Below are 17,849 nucleotides of genomic sequence, written 5' to 3'. Positions count from 1 at the left end.
ACTAGCTTTAAATACCTGGGAATACACATACAGAAAGACCATACACTAGACCTGCAGACGAGTATAACACCACTTCTGGAGCACATTAAACTTAAATATAACTTGTGGAGCAAGCTACCCCTGTCAGTGGTTGGCAGAATAAATTTAATCAAAATGATATTACTTCCAAAGCTTAGTTATACACTACAACATAGTGCAGTATCAGTACCCAAATCCTTCTTCTCAATGTTGAACTCTCTTACTACCTCTTTCATATGGGGGAAATCCAGACCCAAACTTCGGTTATCCATTTTACAGAGATCCAAGAGACTGGGAGGCATGGTTTTACCGGATTTCTTCCTCTACTACCTCGCGGGACAGCTTAGGGCACTAGAGACTTGGATGCCTGGATGTCAGCTGCCAAACTCTGAGAGTCACTTGGCACACGCAGCTGGGACTGATTGTTTAATGGGTTTTCTCGAATCAGAAGGACTGAGAACACCACGGCAATTACCCCTCCTCAGGCTGGCAAGATTAGTCTGGCGACAAGCCAAGAGGGTGGTACACTTCGAAGGGGTGGTGGCGGAACTCCCATTATGGGGAATAGCTACTTCCATACTCTGAGAGATCACCCCTCGGCGCAATTCTGGGCCACTCACAGCGTCAGTGCATTAGGTGATTTTTTTGTCCCGGGAACCACAACCTTCAAGTCCTTTGAACAAGTCCAGATTGAATATAATGTTCCAAGATCACAGTTTTTTAGATACCTGCAGATTCGCACAGCGATTCAATCCCACATACAGAAAATTGGAGTGAGGAAATTGATATCATCACTTCCTATGATAGGTATTCTAAAATCACAAGGACCTCGAGGCCTCATCTCAGCTATATATACTTACCTGTTGTCGGTGGGGGTGGAGTCGGACCCCTTGCCAGCCCAGGATAGATGGAAATCTCTAATTCCCTCTCTACAGGGAGAGGAATGGGAAGAGATATTGGAATCTCCGACTGCGGTATCTCCTTCGGTTAATAATAAGTTGATTCAATGCTACATTGTCCACCAGGCATACCTTACTCCAACTCGATTATTTAGTATGGGCCGTTCTCGTACATCGGAGTGCCCGAGGTGTCATCTCTCAGGGGCAAATTTCATACATATGATCTGGAGCTGTCCCAATATATCTTCGTACTGGTGGGGAGTGACATCTCTGCTGACATTGATTGTGTTGATTCCTGTTTTGTGTGACCCTTTGATATGCCTGTTTGGGGTAGTGGAGGAAGAGTCCTGGGATCATTACATGACAATATTCCTCAGAGAGGCATTGTTTCTGGCTAGGAAATTAATAGCTCTGAGGTGGATGGGAGATTCGAATCCAACTGTGCGGTCCTGGGTTAAACTAGTCAATGCAACCATAGTCTATGAGCGGGTGGTATATTATAATAGGGGGTGCCCGGGAAAATTTAACAAAATCTGGGGTTTGTGGAATTCTTCTCCAGACACACTTGCGGAGGTTTGAGGGAGATTATGCGGATAATGGTGGTTCCCGCTAGATGTTGGGATATGAAACACTGTCCAATGGTATATTGAGGTATAATAATGCAATGTGGCTGTTGTTGTTGTTCTTTCTTTCTTCCTTTTTCTATTCCTCTTTCTATCTTGTTTTCAAAATATGGTCATGCTGATAGTTAGAGCTGTTCTTATGCTCAATATAAAATTAGATATATATGCAAATGATAAGTAGTATGGATAATAACATTGTTCTATCTTAACTGCTAAAGATATTATGGACTTTATATGACTGTTTATTGTTATATTTAAATATTACTATCTATATACGGAGCTATCTTTATATGGCAAATGTCAGTTGTACCATGTTTAAAATTGTTAATAAAACTAAGTTAAAAAAAAAAACAACAAAAAAAAACAGGGCTGGGCAGAAGGACGGCGATCTCACAAGATGGGGGAGGCGCTGGACCGGAGAGCAGCGACACCCATCGGACCGGACCACCCCCTAGGTGAGTATTATAAAGGTGTTTTTATGTTATACAGCACGGCCTGGGCTGTTATAGACAGCATTCTGGAATAAAAGTGATCAAAAAGATCATGTAAACGCAAATGGGACCAATGAAAAAATAAGCCCTGATATACAGTGCCTTGCAAAACTATCAACACCCCCCCCCCTTCAATTTTTAGCTATTTTCTTACATTAAAACCTGTGTTTAAATATTTTGTAATCCGATTTGTGTGATGCATCAGCACCAAATAGTCTAAGTTGGGGAAGTGAAGTGAGGAAAAATATAGGTAGAAATTAAATATATGGGATTGAATAAATAAATATTTCCATGTGCATATGTATTCACCCCTTTTGCTATGAAACCCCCAATATTTTCCTATGCAAGCAACTGCCTTCATAAGTCACATGCTTAGTGACAGGAAGTCCACCTGTGTGTAATGTAAGTCCACCTAGTGACAGGAAGTCCACCTGTGTGTAATGTAAGTGTCTCGTGGTCTGTCAGTATATACACCTTTTCTGAAAAGCCACAGAAGCTGCAACACCATTAAGCAAGAGGCACTACTAACCAAACACCATGAAGACCAAAGACCTCTCCAAACAAGTCAGAGACAAAGTTGTTGAGAAGTACAAGTCAGGGCTGGGTTCTAAAAAAATATCCTAGTCTCTGATGATTCCCCAGAGCACCATCAAATCCATTATCATTAAATGGAAAGAATCGGTACCACAATAAACCTGCCAAGAGAGAGGCTCCCACCAAAACTCTCAGCCCATGCAAGGAGGGCATTATTTAGAGAGGCAGCACAGGAACTAAAAGGTACCCCTGCAGGAGCTACAGGATTCCCAAGCAGAGACTGGAGTATCTGTCCATACGACCATAATAATAATCGTAATAACCGTACACTTCATAGAGCCCGCCTTTATGGAAAAGTGGCCAGAAAAAAAAAAAACAAAAAAAACTTCACTTATTGAAAAATTCTAAGGCTCTTTTTGATTTTGACAAAAGCCGTGTGAGACTCCCCAAATGTACGGGGTAAGGTGCTGTAGTCAGATGAGACCAAAACTGAACTTTTTGGCTACCAAGGTAAATGCTATGTCTGGCGCTAAACTAACACAGCTCATCACCCCAAGAACACCATCCCCCAAGTGAAACATGGTGGTGGCACCATCATGCTGTGGGGATGTTTAACGGTGGCAGGGACAGGGAAAATGGTCCGAATCGAAGGGAAGATGGATGGTGCGAAAAACAGATATTCTTTAGCAAAACCAGTTTCAGTCGGTCTGTGATTTGAGACTGGGATGGAGGTTCATCTTCCAATAAGGCAATGACCCAAAACATACTGTTAAAGCAACAATCGATTAGTTTAAGGGAAAACGTGTAAAAGTATTGGAGTGGCCTAACCAAAGCCCAGACCTTAATTCAATTGAGAATCTATGGTCAGACTTGAAGATTGCTGTTCACCAGAGGAAACCATCAAACTTGAAGGAGCTGGAGCAGTTTTGCCTTGAGAAGTAGGCAGAAAATCACATTTTCAAGATGTGGAAACCTCATAGAAGATTCTCCAAAGTACCTTGTAGCTGTAATTTCCACAAAAGGAGGCTGTACAAATCACTGACTTTACAGGGGGGTGAGTAGTTATGCACACCGAAGTTTTCAATAATTCTGTCCTATTTATTGCTTCACAATAAAAAGAAAACTAAAATGTTCACAAATGTAGGCATGTTCTTTACAGGAACGGATATAAACCCTGAAAAAAAAAAAAAAAAAAAAAAAAAACCTGAAATGCCAGGTTGTGTGTTAGCAAAAACACGAAAAATGCCAAGGAGGTGAATTCTTTCACAAGGCACTGTAGCTGCATGGACAGAAAAATTATAAACTTACAGCTCTCAGAATATGGTGATACATAAACAAATATTTTTTATCCAACAGTGTATTTATTGTACAAGATTTGTAAACTTGCATCACCATACTCATGCTGAGTCACAGAAGGCGGGTAACACTTTACTTTATACTTTAACCTCTTCCTGAGTTACGAAGATACCGATAAATCATACTTTGCAGTACGCGCTGTGCCCGTTGGGATTTCCGCCATGACAGCCAATCTTCTGCTGTAACAGCCAGGGCTGGTGCTCACACTGTCCCAGGCTGTTTAATCATCTATATGCTGCGATCAATACTAATTGCAGTATTTAGAAGATTAGGAGAGGAAGAGGGCTCCTTCTCTCACCCCAACGACATCCCCGCGATGCCATCATGGAGACAAGATGATTGTGATGGCAATCAGAGGTGAAATAATGACCTCCCGGTTTGTCAGCTACGGTGGCCTGTTACACCATGCCAAGAGCAGGTAATAAAGTTTTGTCAAATACCAGGAAGGATCAAAAACAAAGCGGCTTTATTTAAAGAACGACATACCAAAAAGAGACAAAAATCACAGCACCAAAAACACGATCAAAATGCATGTAAAAAACACAAGTAAACTAATTTAATAAGTGAGAAATTCTGCAACTTCAAAAACTCAGCAAAAGCTGGAATGTGGCCTAAAAGGGTGTATCGGTTGAAAACAAGCCATCACTTACCTGTAGGATAGGGGATAACTTGCTGGCCGCTGGATGTCCCACTGCAAACAGGGAATTTTTATCAGTTACTAGACGGTGGAGCAGCTTGGACGCCCAATTGCAACTCCATTTATTCTTGTTGTGGCTGCTGGAAAAAGCCGAACATAGCACTTGGCAGCCCCGCAGGGAATGAATGGAGCAATGGTCGAGCATGCGCACTGCAGCTCCACACTACTGGGGATAAAAGTTCCTTGTCCTGCTGATCACCGCAGAGAGGAGATAACTTGTTTTAACAGACAACCTATATAATTAAGAGGCATTTGGTTCCATTTTATAATACAATGCATTAATAAAAAAGGAATTATGGACTTATAAGAACACAAGATAAGTGGTAAAGCCAAAGATAAAGATTTGGGCATCACCTCTCAGGGTATCGAGGTGTTCACTTTTGTGTTTCTTATCAGATGTGATTATACATCATGTATGTAATATTCATATAATAATAATAATAATAATAGGAACAGACATAAAACATTAGACCTCTACCTTTCTTGCCCAGTGCTTGACCTTTTTGATACCCCATCTTCTGAAGTAACGCAAAGCCCTTGTTGTTTTTGGTCAGAGCCTCGTTCAGCACGGAATCTCTTCTCTCCTTTTCCACCTCTTTCAGGCTTTTTTGTCGGTTCTTGATGTTATTTTCCCTATGCTTTTCTTCCTTCTGGTACAATTCTTTGACTCTCCTTGGCACCGGGATGCCTGGTTTAACATCCTGACTGGATAAATAACAAGCACAATTATCTTACTAGGGAACATAAGGTATTGATATTCAAAACATAAGTTTTGGGAGTTCTATTAAATAAAATAAGTAAATTGGCGACATCGGCCATATACCACTGATGGGTGCACAGCTTGTACGGAGCAGGCACCAGATAGTAACGGCTGAGATTGGAGCAGTTTACCCTGTTAGATGCTGCTGTTAAGGGGAACCGGTCATCAGATTTTTTTTCATTTGCTCTATTACTACAGTCGATTGACCTGTATCAAAGCCCGGAATTTCCACTGCATATGGCAAAGATTACCTTATATACATCTAGCATATGGCGCAGTCCGGTTCAATAGTCGTCTTTTTTCTTTCTCAGCACCTCCTCTATGTGCAGAATCCACCTCCTCCTAGCTTGGTTGATGTGGATGAAGCACCCTACGTCATGCACAGATCGTAGTGAGCCTTGTACCTACTTGGTTGAAGTGAAGGCCTACGCAGGTGTGCTCTGCTCAGTACACTCTAAGGCTATGTGCCCACGGGCGCTCGTACCTGCGGATGTATCCGCAGGTACGAGCGCATGTTTCCCGCAGCTGCCCGCCGGCGTCTGCGGCTATTTTTAGCTGCTAGATTACAGCGGTATAGCTGCGGGAAACATGCGGAGATTCATGCGGCTTACCTGCGGACGTCCCGGCCTCTTATCTCCATAGCGGAGGGCCGGGACATCCGCAGGTAATTCCGCATGAATAATTGACATGCAATTATACATGCGGATGCCTACATCCGCAGCATGTTCGGCAGCCGCACTTTCCGCAGCATGGACACAGCACTCCCCATGTCCCATAGGATAACATGGGGAGTGACTATACATGCTAAAACCTGCGGATTTATCTGGAAAATCCAGAAAAATCTGCAGGTTTTCCGCAGCTGCAAGCTCCCGTGGGCACATAGGGGCAGAGCAAAGTCCTGTACTGTGCACTGGCACGGATTTCATTTCCAGGCTAAAAGGTCCTTATTAGAGATAGGCGGACTCGCAGACAAGCGGGACCGGCAGGTCCCTGTTTTCTCTTTTTATTTTTTTTTAATTTATTTATTTTTTTAAATCAGGATCCGGTCCGGAATCTACCCCCATATAAGTTTATGGGGATCAAAATCTGGAGATTAAAAATGGTGGTAGAAGGGATGGGGGCATGGGAGCAAGCGTGCTCACTTACCAAGGTTCTGGCATGGCTGTGCGCTGCTCCCAAGCCTCGCATTCACTTCCTGTGCCTCTAATTACTGCTCATGCATATGCATTGCTTTCCCCGCCCACCGGCACCTGTGACTGGTTGAAGTCAGACGCGCCCCCAACCTGAGTGGCAGCGCGTCAGCTGGCTGCAACCAATCACAGGAGCCAGAATGGCCATTGGGCGGGCAAAGCAGTGTAACTGAAGGAGCCCGTACACTCTAGCATCTACCGTGAGCCTAAAATGTATTGGCTCATTCCAGGTTAGTGGACGTGACTCGCTTGGTTGGTGGTCGTCACGATGTTTCCTCTCGTCCACCATAATCATGCAAGAGGGGCTTCGCCCCCTGCACCCTCCTATTTGGGTGTTTTAGCCTACACCCCTGCTTCTATTATACACAACTCCATGCCCATGTGGACTTAGACAAATAATTTTTTTTCTGGCTGCAAATGTCAAACGGCATTTTGAGCACGCCCATATCATGTGATAGGCGGCGTGTTTAAATGACGTTATACCTGGTAGGAGCCCATACACTAGCATATACTTTCAGTATAGTGATACAAAAATCCGACAATGGATGCAACAATTCCAGGCAGCTGGAGGCTGATATTTTTAGGCTGGGTCTCGCCAACCTGAGAATACCAGCACTCCGCTGGCTTTATCTTGGTTAGGTATCAAAATTAAGGGGGACCACACGTTTTGTTTTTTTTTAAATTATTTATTTAAATAATTAAAAATAAAAAAAAAAAAAAAGCCACATGCGGTTCCACTTCTTTTGATACACAGCCAAGAAAAGCACAGGACTGTGTCGGTAGCCTGTAGCCATGGGCTTTATCTGTGCTGGGTATCAGACTGTGGGGGACCCTACGCCAATTATTTTATTTATTTTTATACCATGATACTGACCCGCGCACAGTGCCTGTCAGTGGTTGCAGGCAGACGTTATCACACAGGCTGGGAGTGCGTCTGACTGCAACCAATTCCAGACGACAGGATGGCCGCTGGACTGGGAAAGCAGTACATATGAAATAAGCCTAATGCTCGGCACAGGAAGTGATTGCGCGACCTGGAAGCAGTTTGCCGCCATGACGGAGCCTTGGTAGGTATGATGCGCTTGCTTAATTCTTTTTTTCTTTGTTTTTCCTTTTTTTTCCCCTTTAATTTCTCGAGTGCCGGAACAAACACCCTGTTACGGGGGCTGTCTGATTATAAAAACCAAAAGGGATATCAGACAGTCAGGGTCCACCGTGCAAAGTCTCTGCTGCAGACTATGGCAGAGGATAAGGGGTATCTTGTACTATGGAAGCAGTACTGACACTGATACGTCTCAGTGACACTAGAGCCAATAACGGCGTGTACTGTTAAAGTTACAGCGACTACCATATTTAGCATTAACGTAAAAAAGGGATAGGTTAATAAGTGAGGAAGAGTATATAAGTGTGCCGCTGTAAATAGTAGTAGCACAAGTGCAGAGTGTAATACCTCTGTTAACCCCTTCACGACCGCGGGCAGTAAAATTACGTCCTATTTTAACGTGACTTAACTAACAGGGACGTAATTTTACTGCCTAAACTTCATTTGATTGCCGTGGCCATAGCAACGGCTTTCAAATGATGTCCCCTGCTGTTTCTTACAGCAGGGGACCTTTGCTTGACCCCAGGGGGGGTGGCATCGCCACCCCCTATCGATGTGATTGGCTGTTCAAATCTGAACCACCAACCACATCGTTCGCACTAATTTCGGCAAAAATAATGCCAGAATTACTGCGATACTGTGAGATACGGCTATGATCTGCTCTAGCAGCTTCAACAAATCATAGCCGGAGCTCTAAAATGTCGCCCCCATCAATCGCTCCAATCAGTGTGCAGTGGGGCGGTCTGATCTGCCGGTGGCCGCCCTCCCCAGGCCTGTGCTGGCCTGCGAGCCCTCCCCCAACATGTCTGCAGCGTGCAGTGGCTGGTACTTGTGGTACCACGCCACCGCTGCTGCTGCCGCCGCCGTAGCGGAGGTCACCGCTCCTGCTGCACGTGAGTACTGTGCTCACCTTGCAGCCCGTGCGTGCTCCCGTGTTGGCCCCTGCCCGTGCCCCCCGCATTCTGACTGCCTCCCCCATTATCTCTATTCTGCTTCTGCAGCTCCCTCTCCGGTCTCCCCCTCTGCTCTCCCCCCCTCCCCCTCTGCTCTCCCCCTCTCCCCATCTGCTCTCTCCCCCCCTGCTCTCCCCCCCCCCCCCCTGCTCTCCCCCTCCGTCCTTTTACCTGTCTTCACCGTCGTCCGAGGTCTTAACTGGTCCGATCACATCTGCCTCTATCGCTGGGTCCTTCCTGGGCATTCTGCTGATCTGCCCAACGTCCTGCCTGCTGCTCCTGTAAAGCTGTTCCTCCTGCAGCACTTCTGGTCAGTGATCCTCTGGGTACTGGGAGTATGACTTTTTTTTTTTTTTCTGTATCCCCCGTCCATTTTTACACCTCATCCGTCCGTGCGTCCCACCGAGCGCTGATCAGGGATGCACATAACGTATCGGCATCCCTGCTCAATTTTTGGCGTGACTTTTTTTTTCCGTATCCCCGACGCTTTTTGTATCTCATCCGTCCGTGCGTCCCGCCAAGTGCTGATCAGGGATGCACATAACGTATCTGCATCCATGGTCAATTTTTGGCGTGACTTTTTTTTTACGTATCCCCGACGGTTTTTGTATTTCATCCGACCATGCGTCCTGCAGCGGCCGATCAGTGCACCGCGTCTGTGCGTTTGAAAAGTCAAATGGCGTTCCTTCTCTTCTGAGCCCTGCCATGCGCCCAAACAATTACTTTCCACCACATATGAGGTATCTACGTACTCAGGAAAAATTGCACAATACGTTTTATGGCGCAGTTTTTCCTGATACCTTTGTAAAAAAAAAAAAAATACCTGATTGATGCAAAAAATTTGTGGTTAAAAAAAAATAAAATAATTTTCACGGTTCAACGTTATCAACTTCTGTGGAGCCCCTGGGGGTACAAGGGGCTCACCAAATATCTAGATAAATTCCTTGAGGGGGTCTAGTTCCAAAATGGGGTAATTTGTGGAGGAGCTCCACTGTTTAGGCACCATAGGGGGTCTCCAAACGTGACATGGTGTCCACTAATGATTTCAACCAATTTTGCTGTCAAATGGCGTTCCTTCTCTTCTGAGTCCCGCCATGCGCCCAAACAATTACTTTCCACCACATATGAGGTATCTGCGTACTCAGGAGAAATTGCACAATACGTTTTATGTGCTGTTTCTATTTGTTTTAGTTAACACTGTTATTTAATGTTTTTCATGCTTGTCTCTGCTGCCATCTACTGGTCAGACCTTTCGGCTCCTGTTTCTTTTGCCCAGCCCATGGGAGTGTCTGATGACCCTCTTGCATCACATCCTGGTATGTTCATTCCAAACCAGAGTTTGTGAGAACAACATCCCTTATTGGATTGGAGCTACTAGGAGCAAAGTCTTCTGACCACGTAGTAGCTTCAGAGGCAAGCATCACTGGAGAATTACAATGCCAAGTACTTGGATTACTGCACTCTGCATGTCCTAACCTTTGGAGAAAATAAACCACCATTGTTTCATCTCAGCATGTGCATGTTTCACTCTGGAGCGCTCTGGTCCTGTCTGCCCCACCTATAGCAAAAACGAAGGTAAGATTCTCACAACTACGCACCTTCCATCGCCTTTAAGTGGGGACAGAACATTTTATGGTGCATTTTTTCCTGATACCCTTGTGGAAAAAAAAGCTACCTGGTTCAAGTGACAGTTTTGTAGTGAAAAAAAAAAATTGTATTCCTGGCTCAACATTATTAACTTCTGTGGAGCCCCTTAGGGCAAGCTAAACATCTACATAAACTCCTTGAGGGGTCTAGTTTCCAAAATGGGGTCACTTGTGGGGGAGCTCCACTGTTTAGGCACCTCGGGATGGGGGGGTCTCCAAACGTGACATGGCGTCCGCTAATGATTCCAACCAATTTTGCTGTCAAATGGCGTTCCTTCTCTTCTGAGCCCCGCCATGCACCCTAACAATTACTTTCCACCACATATGAGGTATCGCCGTACTCAGGAAAAAATGCACTATAAATTTCATGGTGAATTTTTTCCTGATACCCTTGTGAAAAAAAAAGCTAGTTGAAGCAACCGTTTTGTGGTAAAAAAAAAAATTTTCTTTTCACGGCTCAACGTTATAAACTTCTGTGAAGCCCCCAGGGGTTCAAAGTGCACATCAAACATCTAGAAAAATTATTTGAGGGCTCTAGTTTCCAAAATGGGGTCACTTGTAGGGGAGCTCCATTCTTTAGGCATCTCAGGGGGTCTTCAAACCCGACATGGCGTCCGCTAATGAGTGCAGCTAATTTTGCACTCAAAAATTCAAATGGCGCTCCTTGCCTTCCGAGCCCTGCCGTGTGTCCAAACATTTGATTTCCACCACATATGAGGTATCTGCGTACTCAGGAGAAAATGCACAATACATTTTATGGTGCATTTTTTCCTGATACCCTTGTGAAAAAAAAGCTACCTAGTTGAAGCAACCGTTTTGTGGTAAAAAAAAAAAAAAAATTATTTTCACGGCTCAACGATATAAAGTTCTGTGAAGCCCCCAGGTGTTCAAAGTGCTCACCAAACATCTAGAAAAATTATTTGAGGGCTCTAGTTTCCAAAATGGGGTCACTTGTGGGGGAGCTCCATTGTTTAGGCACCTCAGGGGGTCTTCAAACCCGACATGGCGTCCACTAATGAGTGCAGCTAATTTTGCGTTCAAAAATTCAAATGGCGCTCCTTCCCTTTCGACCTCTGCCATGCGCCCAAACAATTTATTTTTACCACATATGGGGTATCAGCGTACTCAGGAGAAAATGCACAATAAATTGTAGGGTGCACTTTCTCTTTTTCTCCCTTGTAAAAATGAAAATTTTATGGCTAAAGTAACATTTTTGTGTTAAAAAGTAAAATTTTCATTTTTTCCTTCCACATTGCTTTGGTTCCTGTGAAGCACCTAAAGGGTTAATAAACTTCTTGGATGTGGTTTTGAGCAGTATGAGGGGTGCAGTTTTGAGAATGGTGTCACTTTTGGGTATTTTCTGTCACCTCGGCCTCTCAAAGTCACTTCAAATGTGACGTGGTCCCTAAAAAAAATTCTTTTGTAAATTTTGTTGGAAAAATGAGAAATTGCTGATGGCCTTTGACCCCTTCTAACTTCCTAACGAAAAAAAAATTTGTTTCGAAAATTGCGCTGATGGAAAGTAGACAAGTGGGAAAGTTTATTTATTAACTATTTTGTGTGACATATCTCTCAGATTTATGGGCATAAATTTTCAAAGTTTGAAAATTGCAAAATTTTCATAATTTTCGCAAAATTTCCTAAATTTTCACAAATAAACGCAAAAAATATCAGCCTAAATTTACCACTGACATGAAGTACAATATGTCATGAAAAAACAATCTCAGAATCGCCAGGATCCGTTGAAGCGTTCCAGAGTTATAACCTGTGAAAGTGACACTGGTCAGAATTGCAAAAAATGGCCCGGTCATTAGGGTATTTTAGTGGCCGGGGGTGAAGGGGTTAAACTCACAGAGGCATATAGTTAGGAAATAAAGCAATTCCTCCCTTACTCGGAGGGTGTGTGGAATGGTCTCTGTTAATGATCACAGAGACAAAAGCAGTGAGTGTGAAATGGCACCTACCTAGGTCCGTTCCTCTAGTGGTGCCAGGAGACGGACAGCAGCGTAAGCCGCACAAAGCTCCTACCTGCGTTCGCTCCACTAATGTGCAAGGACACGAACCACTAGATATGGCTCCTGTCTAGGTCCGCTCTTCTAGTGGTGCAAAAGAGACGGACAGCAGCACAAGCCGCACAAAGCTCCTACCTCTGTTCGCTCCCCTAGTGTGCGAGGATACGAACAACTGCCAGACGCAGTATAAGGAACGTTACCCTAGCGGCAACGTCCACCTACGAGTAGAATCACAAGGCCCAGCCAGACCATGTGCCTCAGGCACCTGCCTATGTCCGCTCCACTAAGATGTAAGGATACGGACCGCAGCCGAAGCTGTAAGGTACAAGAACGCTACCCTGCTGGTAGCGCTCACCTAGCATAGACAGAGAGATGCCTAGAGGGACGTGCACAGACCGTCTACTCTCATGCATGAACCAAGAGGACTGAGCGCCGGGCGGCGTGCGTCAGGGTCTTATATAGACTCTGTGCCTCATCCAAGATGGAGGACACCAGAGCCAATCCGCTGCCAGAACGACAGCAATGACGTCACACTGGCCTATCACCGAGCAAAGCGTCACAAACACATGACCAGCGACCAATCGGCATAGAAGGTGTGAGAGACATGTGACCACATGTCACAAGCACATGACCAGCGGCCAATCAGCTTAGAAGGTGTCAGAGACATGTGACCTCGTGTCAGCGATGATGTCACCCGCACATGTACAATGGGTCAAAGATAGGACTTAGTCTCCAGCGCTTTAACATGTGCAGTAGCAAGAAATCCGAACATAGTCTCCAGTGCCACAGCAACCGTAACACACCCAGCACCTGAGTATGTTCGAAACCGAACAGATCCGAACTTTTACAGTCCAGGTCCACCCATCCCTAGTCCTTACAGGTGTTTGCTCTGCCCTTACTAATGCAGAGCATGGAGCGCTTGCACAAGTCAATGCCTAAATTGCGCAGGTATCAGATTCACGGCGATCTGTGGATGATATAGGGCATGTCATCTATCTCAATCAAGCCAGGAGGAACAAGATCAAGAAGCAACACAGAAAGAAGACAAAGGATGCCCAGCAAAACAGACCGTGACATATGCCAAAAGTATCAAAATGTAAAAAATATATATTTATAAAATATATAAATATAAAAGATGAAATCACCTTCCTTTTTCCCCAAACGTACAAAGTGAAACCTAACATGTTAAAAAATAAAATTATATTAGTTATCACTGTGTACCCAAATGTCCAAACCAACAAATATTTATCCCAGCACTGCTGTTAAAAGCTCAGGATGGAGCTGAAATGTTCAAGAGTGAGTAAAGCAAAAAAACGGATTCAATGTATTTGCGAGCCAGGTTTTTTCTTCTTTCATGGACTTCTTTCCATGTGCACTAAAGTTTGAGCGTGGAGTGCCGATCACCTGTTGGATCTTTTAGCAACCATACAGTGGGTACGGAAAGTATTCAGACCCCTTTACATTTTTCACTCTTTGTTTTATTGCAGCCATTTGGTAAATTCAAAAAAGTTCATTTTTTCTCATTAATGTACACTCTGCACCCCATCTTGACAGAAAAAAAAAACAGAAATGTAGAAAATTTTGCAAATTTATTAAACAAGAAAACTGAAATATCACATGGTCATAAGTATTCAGACACTCCTATTTAAGTCACATGCTGTCCATTTCCTTGTGATCCTCCTTGAGATGGTTCTACTCCTTCATTGGAGTCCAGCTGCGTTTAATTAAACTGATAGGACTTGATTTGGAAAGGCACACACATGTCTATATAAGACCTCACAGCTCACAGTGCAAGTCAGACCAAATGACAATCATGAGGTCAAAAGAACTGTCCAAGGAGCTCAGAGACAGAATTGTGGCAAGGCACAGATCTGGCCAAGGTTACAAAAGAATTTCTACAGTACTCAAGGTTCCTAAGAGCACAGTGGCCTCCATAATCCTTAAATGGAAGAAGTTTGGGACCACCAGAACTCTTCCTAAACCTGACCGTCCAGCCAAACTGAGCAATCGTGGGAGAAGAGCCTTGGTGAGAGAGGTACAGAAGAACCCCAAGATCACTGTGGATGAGCTACAGAGATGCAGTAGATAAGGGAAAGTTCCACAAAGTCAGCTATCACTGCAGCCCTCCACCAGTCGGACCTTTACGGCTAAAGGATAAACGTGCATAACCCGCCCGGACATTAGGAGAGAGGTGCACACGTCAATCAAAAAGTGCACGAATTTTCAAACTTTATAATGTTGGATTTCACTGACTAAACACCCAAGCTGCACCCTAATGGTATGTACATAATGTGCCTGAGAGTGCCAGTGCTGCACTGGCTGCACCTTATACACGAAAATCCTGATGTTCCCTTTAATAAATCTGCAAAAATTTCTACATTTCTGTTTTTATTCTGACAAGATGGGGTGCAGAGTGTACATTAATGAGAAAAAAAATGAACTTTTTTGAATTTACCAAATGGCTGCAATGAAACAAAGATTGAAAAATTTAAAGGGGTCTGAATACTTTCTGTACCCACTGTATATGACTGACGCGACCAATGGCTGGGATCTGCAGAGCAATTTGCACCAACACTAAAAGGTGCTTTACATGATGCGACATCGCTAACGATATATCGTCGGGGTCACATCGTTAGTGCCGTTAGCCATATCGTTGTGTGTGACACCTAGGAGCGATGATCAACGATCAAAAAGCGTAAAAAAAAATCGTTGACACGTCGCTCCTTTTCATAATATCGTTGCTGCCAGCGGTGCGATGTTGTTCGTCGTTCCTGCAGCACCACACATCGCTATGTGTGACACCGCGGGAACGACGCACCACCGGCAATGAGGAAGGAGGTGGGCGGCATGTTCCGGCCGCTCATCTCCGCCCCTCCTCTGCTATTGGGCGGCCACTTAGTGACGCCGAACGCACCTCCCCCTTGAAGGAGGGATTGTTCGGCGGTCACAGCGACGTCGCTGACCAGGTATGTGCGCGTGATGCTGCCGTAGCGATAATGTTCGCTACGGGAGCGATCACCAAATGTTGCACGAACGGTGGGTGCGGGTGCTATCACGCAGCGTGTAAAGCACCCTTTAATGTAACCAATGTAGGTTTTGTTAGAGTTTCTTAGGGCTAAGCTGTGTTGGAGCTTCTATTAGGGGTCTCCATGGGACATTCTGGCCGGAAGGGCGGTGGGTTTACTGAACTTAAAGCTAACGCCTCACAATCCTTTCTGAGGCCTTTGAGTCAGGAGACCTGCGTCCGCTCCAGACATTATGGTCCATAGGGGTTCAGAAGTGCGAAGCCGGCTTTAATAGTCAATTATGCAGTTTTCACCAACACTAATATTCCACACAGGGGTCCCTAGCACTAGAATCTTTATCAACCACTCCAAGCAATGGTCCCCCAACACTAGTATCCCCCCACAACTCTCCCAAAGACTAGCACCCCCACAAGGGTCCCCAACACTAGGATCTCTACTTCCCCCTCCACACCATGCAAAGGTCCCCAACACTAACGTCTCCCCACAAATCTCCCCAACACTAGTACCCCCCCCCAAACACTCCCTAACAATAGTGTCCCCCACAACAAACAGTAATATCCCCATCTCCCCACAACTCTCCCCTCCAGTGTAACACGGGACAGAAAGAAGCACACACAATGGAGGACATATGCCACTGCTTACATGGAGCTGAGGAAGGCATCGGACATATAATCTTCCTCCTCTTCTTCCTCGATATTGCTCATTGTTGATGCGGTAAACCTATCTGAGCCGTACACCGGAAGTGACCCGGAAGCTTACTCAGGCTGCACCAGGAGTTCTCTGTGGATTTCCCTCCGGCCGGAAGCAGCTCATTTCTCCATATTTGCTGGTGGTGCTGTGACACGTGACGTCGGGCGGGTCTGTGCCTACTGCTGCCGATACCGGAGTAATCGCTCCTCCGCTCCTTGTACCGGTTTTCCGTGTGGCAGCCATGCTGGGTACAGTTCTGCGTCCATTATAAGCCATTAGGTAGAGGCAGGAGGCGGAGCACCGGCGACATTGGAGAAGGCATATATATATATATATATATATATATATATATATATATATATATATATATATATATATAAAAGCCATGCGGATGGCAGAGTCTGTATTGTGGCTTTGCACAGGTCCCGTGAATGGCAATGTGGGCACATCAGGCTGAGAGCAATGTGAATCTAAGCTGCACCCCATATTGCTCCACGGGAAGGCAAAACCACATGGAGCAGGCACCTGCCCCAAAATAGGGGGAACATTTTATGCAGAGCATTTCCCTGATCACAGTCTCTAGTGCACATAACCAGTGATCAATATTTCAAGAAACATCAGGTCCTCCTTGAACTTTTGGTGTATCTACTTTCCAGACCCGGGGCAAGAATCCAGTTTGCCCCCCCGAGTGGTTTGAGTAGCCATCATGGGACCGGTCATTCATTAGTGATTTGCACACTTGCAGTTATGTGATGACGAGCTTCTCTTAATAATTCAATGAGAAGTGTATGAAGAAAAGCTTGTTGCCACATGCAAGTATGAAAATCACATGAGTGGAGTGGCCATGATGACTGCTGGAACCAGCAAGTAGAGCCGAATCCTGACGGTGAGTATATTACATGCTGGAAGAACTGGGCATGCTGCACTGCATAATTTTGCTTGTTCAGGTGTGAGATGAAAATCTGTGTTATCTCTTAACCTTATTCACACTAAAATGGTTTTCAATTAATATAGAATTAAAATATAGAAGGATAATCATTGACTCCTTTATTGAGTTTAACCGCTTCCTGACTTGAGGTACATTTACATTATTTCAGGTGTGGATGAGGCTGAGTAGGGTCGGGAGATTCTATGTGAAGGATCCTTCACATAGAACACACGTCCAGCGGCGGTTTGGTCACGGCCACATGCTCCTCCGGTTACACCGGCTTCACTCCTCCATTTGTGCCTGACATAACAGAGTAGCCCTATTCCTCTATCATATACTGGTCTGCTTACCAGCTGCCACAGTCCACATATTCTACTGCAATCCTGCAGGATCCAATAATAAGCGTCATGGTTATTGCCCTGTGTCAATGTAACCTAGCATACGCTGGCCCTGTATGACACCATACTAATAGGTTTGGACTCCATAGTACATTCGACTATCACACCCAACATAGAGCCCTTGAGCCTGCACAAGTGCCTTTGATGCAATATACCTTTATCACCATATGGTATGCAAGCAATCACAGTGAAGGTTATATGAAACTCCTTCCATCTTTCTAGTTACCGGCATTCAGCCGAGTGTCTTCATATACTTGATATTACATGATAATAGTCCAGTGTGACGAAGGCCAGGAGGCCGAAACGTCAATTGTTTTTGGACCAAATACATATACGCAAAAAGACACTGCAAACTTGATTAATAAAAAGAAATTGCATACTAAATCATCACATTTTTGCCTTTTCCTGGGAGTTGAAGTGTGCCGGGGTTGTCCTTTTTTCCATGCATTATGTGGGCTCGGGAACTGAGCCTGCATTATACCCGCCAGATGCCAGCGGTGTTTCATCACAGCGGCAGTGGGGCGCC

General features: G+C 44.8%; 1 protein-coding gene across 1 annotated transcript in view; it reads right to left on the bottom strand.

The window, feature by feature from the left end:
* Positions 1 to 16,108, bottom strand: part of GPATCH11 (G-patch domain containing 11) — a 63,657-nt gene extending 47,549 nt beyond the window's left edge. Inside the window, exons 1-2 of the mRNA XM_075338143.1 lie at positions 15,950 to 16,108; positions 5,097 to 5,323 (exon numbers count right to left, since the gene is read on the bottom strand). Of these exons, the coding sequence (XP_075194258.1) occupies positions 5,097 to 5,323; positions 15,950 to 16,011 (289 nt within the window). The 5' untranslated portion in view covers positions 16,012 to 16,108. The remainder of the gene's footprint in view (positions 1 to 5,096; positions 5,324 to 15,949) is intronic.
* Between the last annotated feature and the right edge of the window lie 1,741 nt (positions 16,109 to 17,849).

Source organism: Anomaloglossus baeobatrachus, chromosome 3 (genome assembly GCF_048569485.1).
Source record: "Anomaloglossus baeobatrachus isolate aAnoBae1 chromosome 3, aAnoBae1.hap1, whole genome shotgun sequence".
In the NCBI taxonomy this organism is placed as follows: Eukaryota; Metazoa; Chordata; class Amphibia; order Anura; family Aromobatidae; genus Anomaloglossus; species Anomaloglossus baeobatrachus.
Note: the sequence above shows the minus strand (reverse complement) of the source record. Positions and strands in the feature narration are given on the sequence as shown.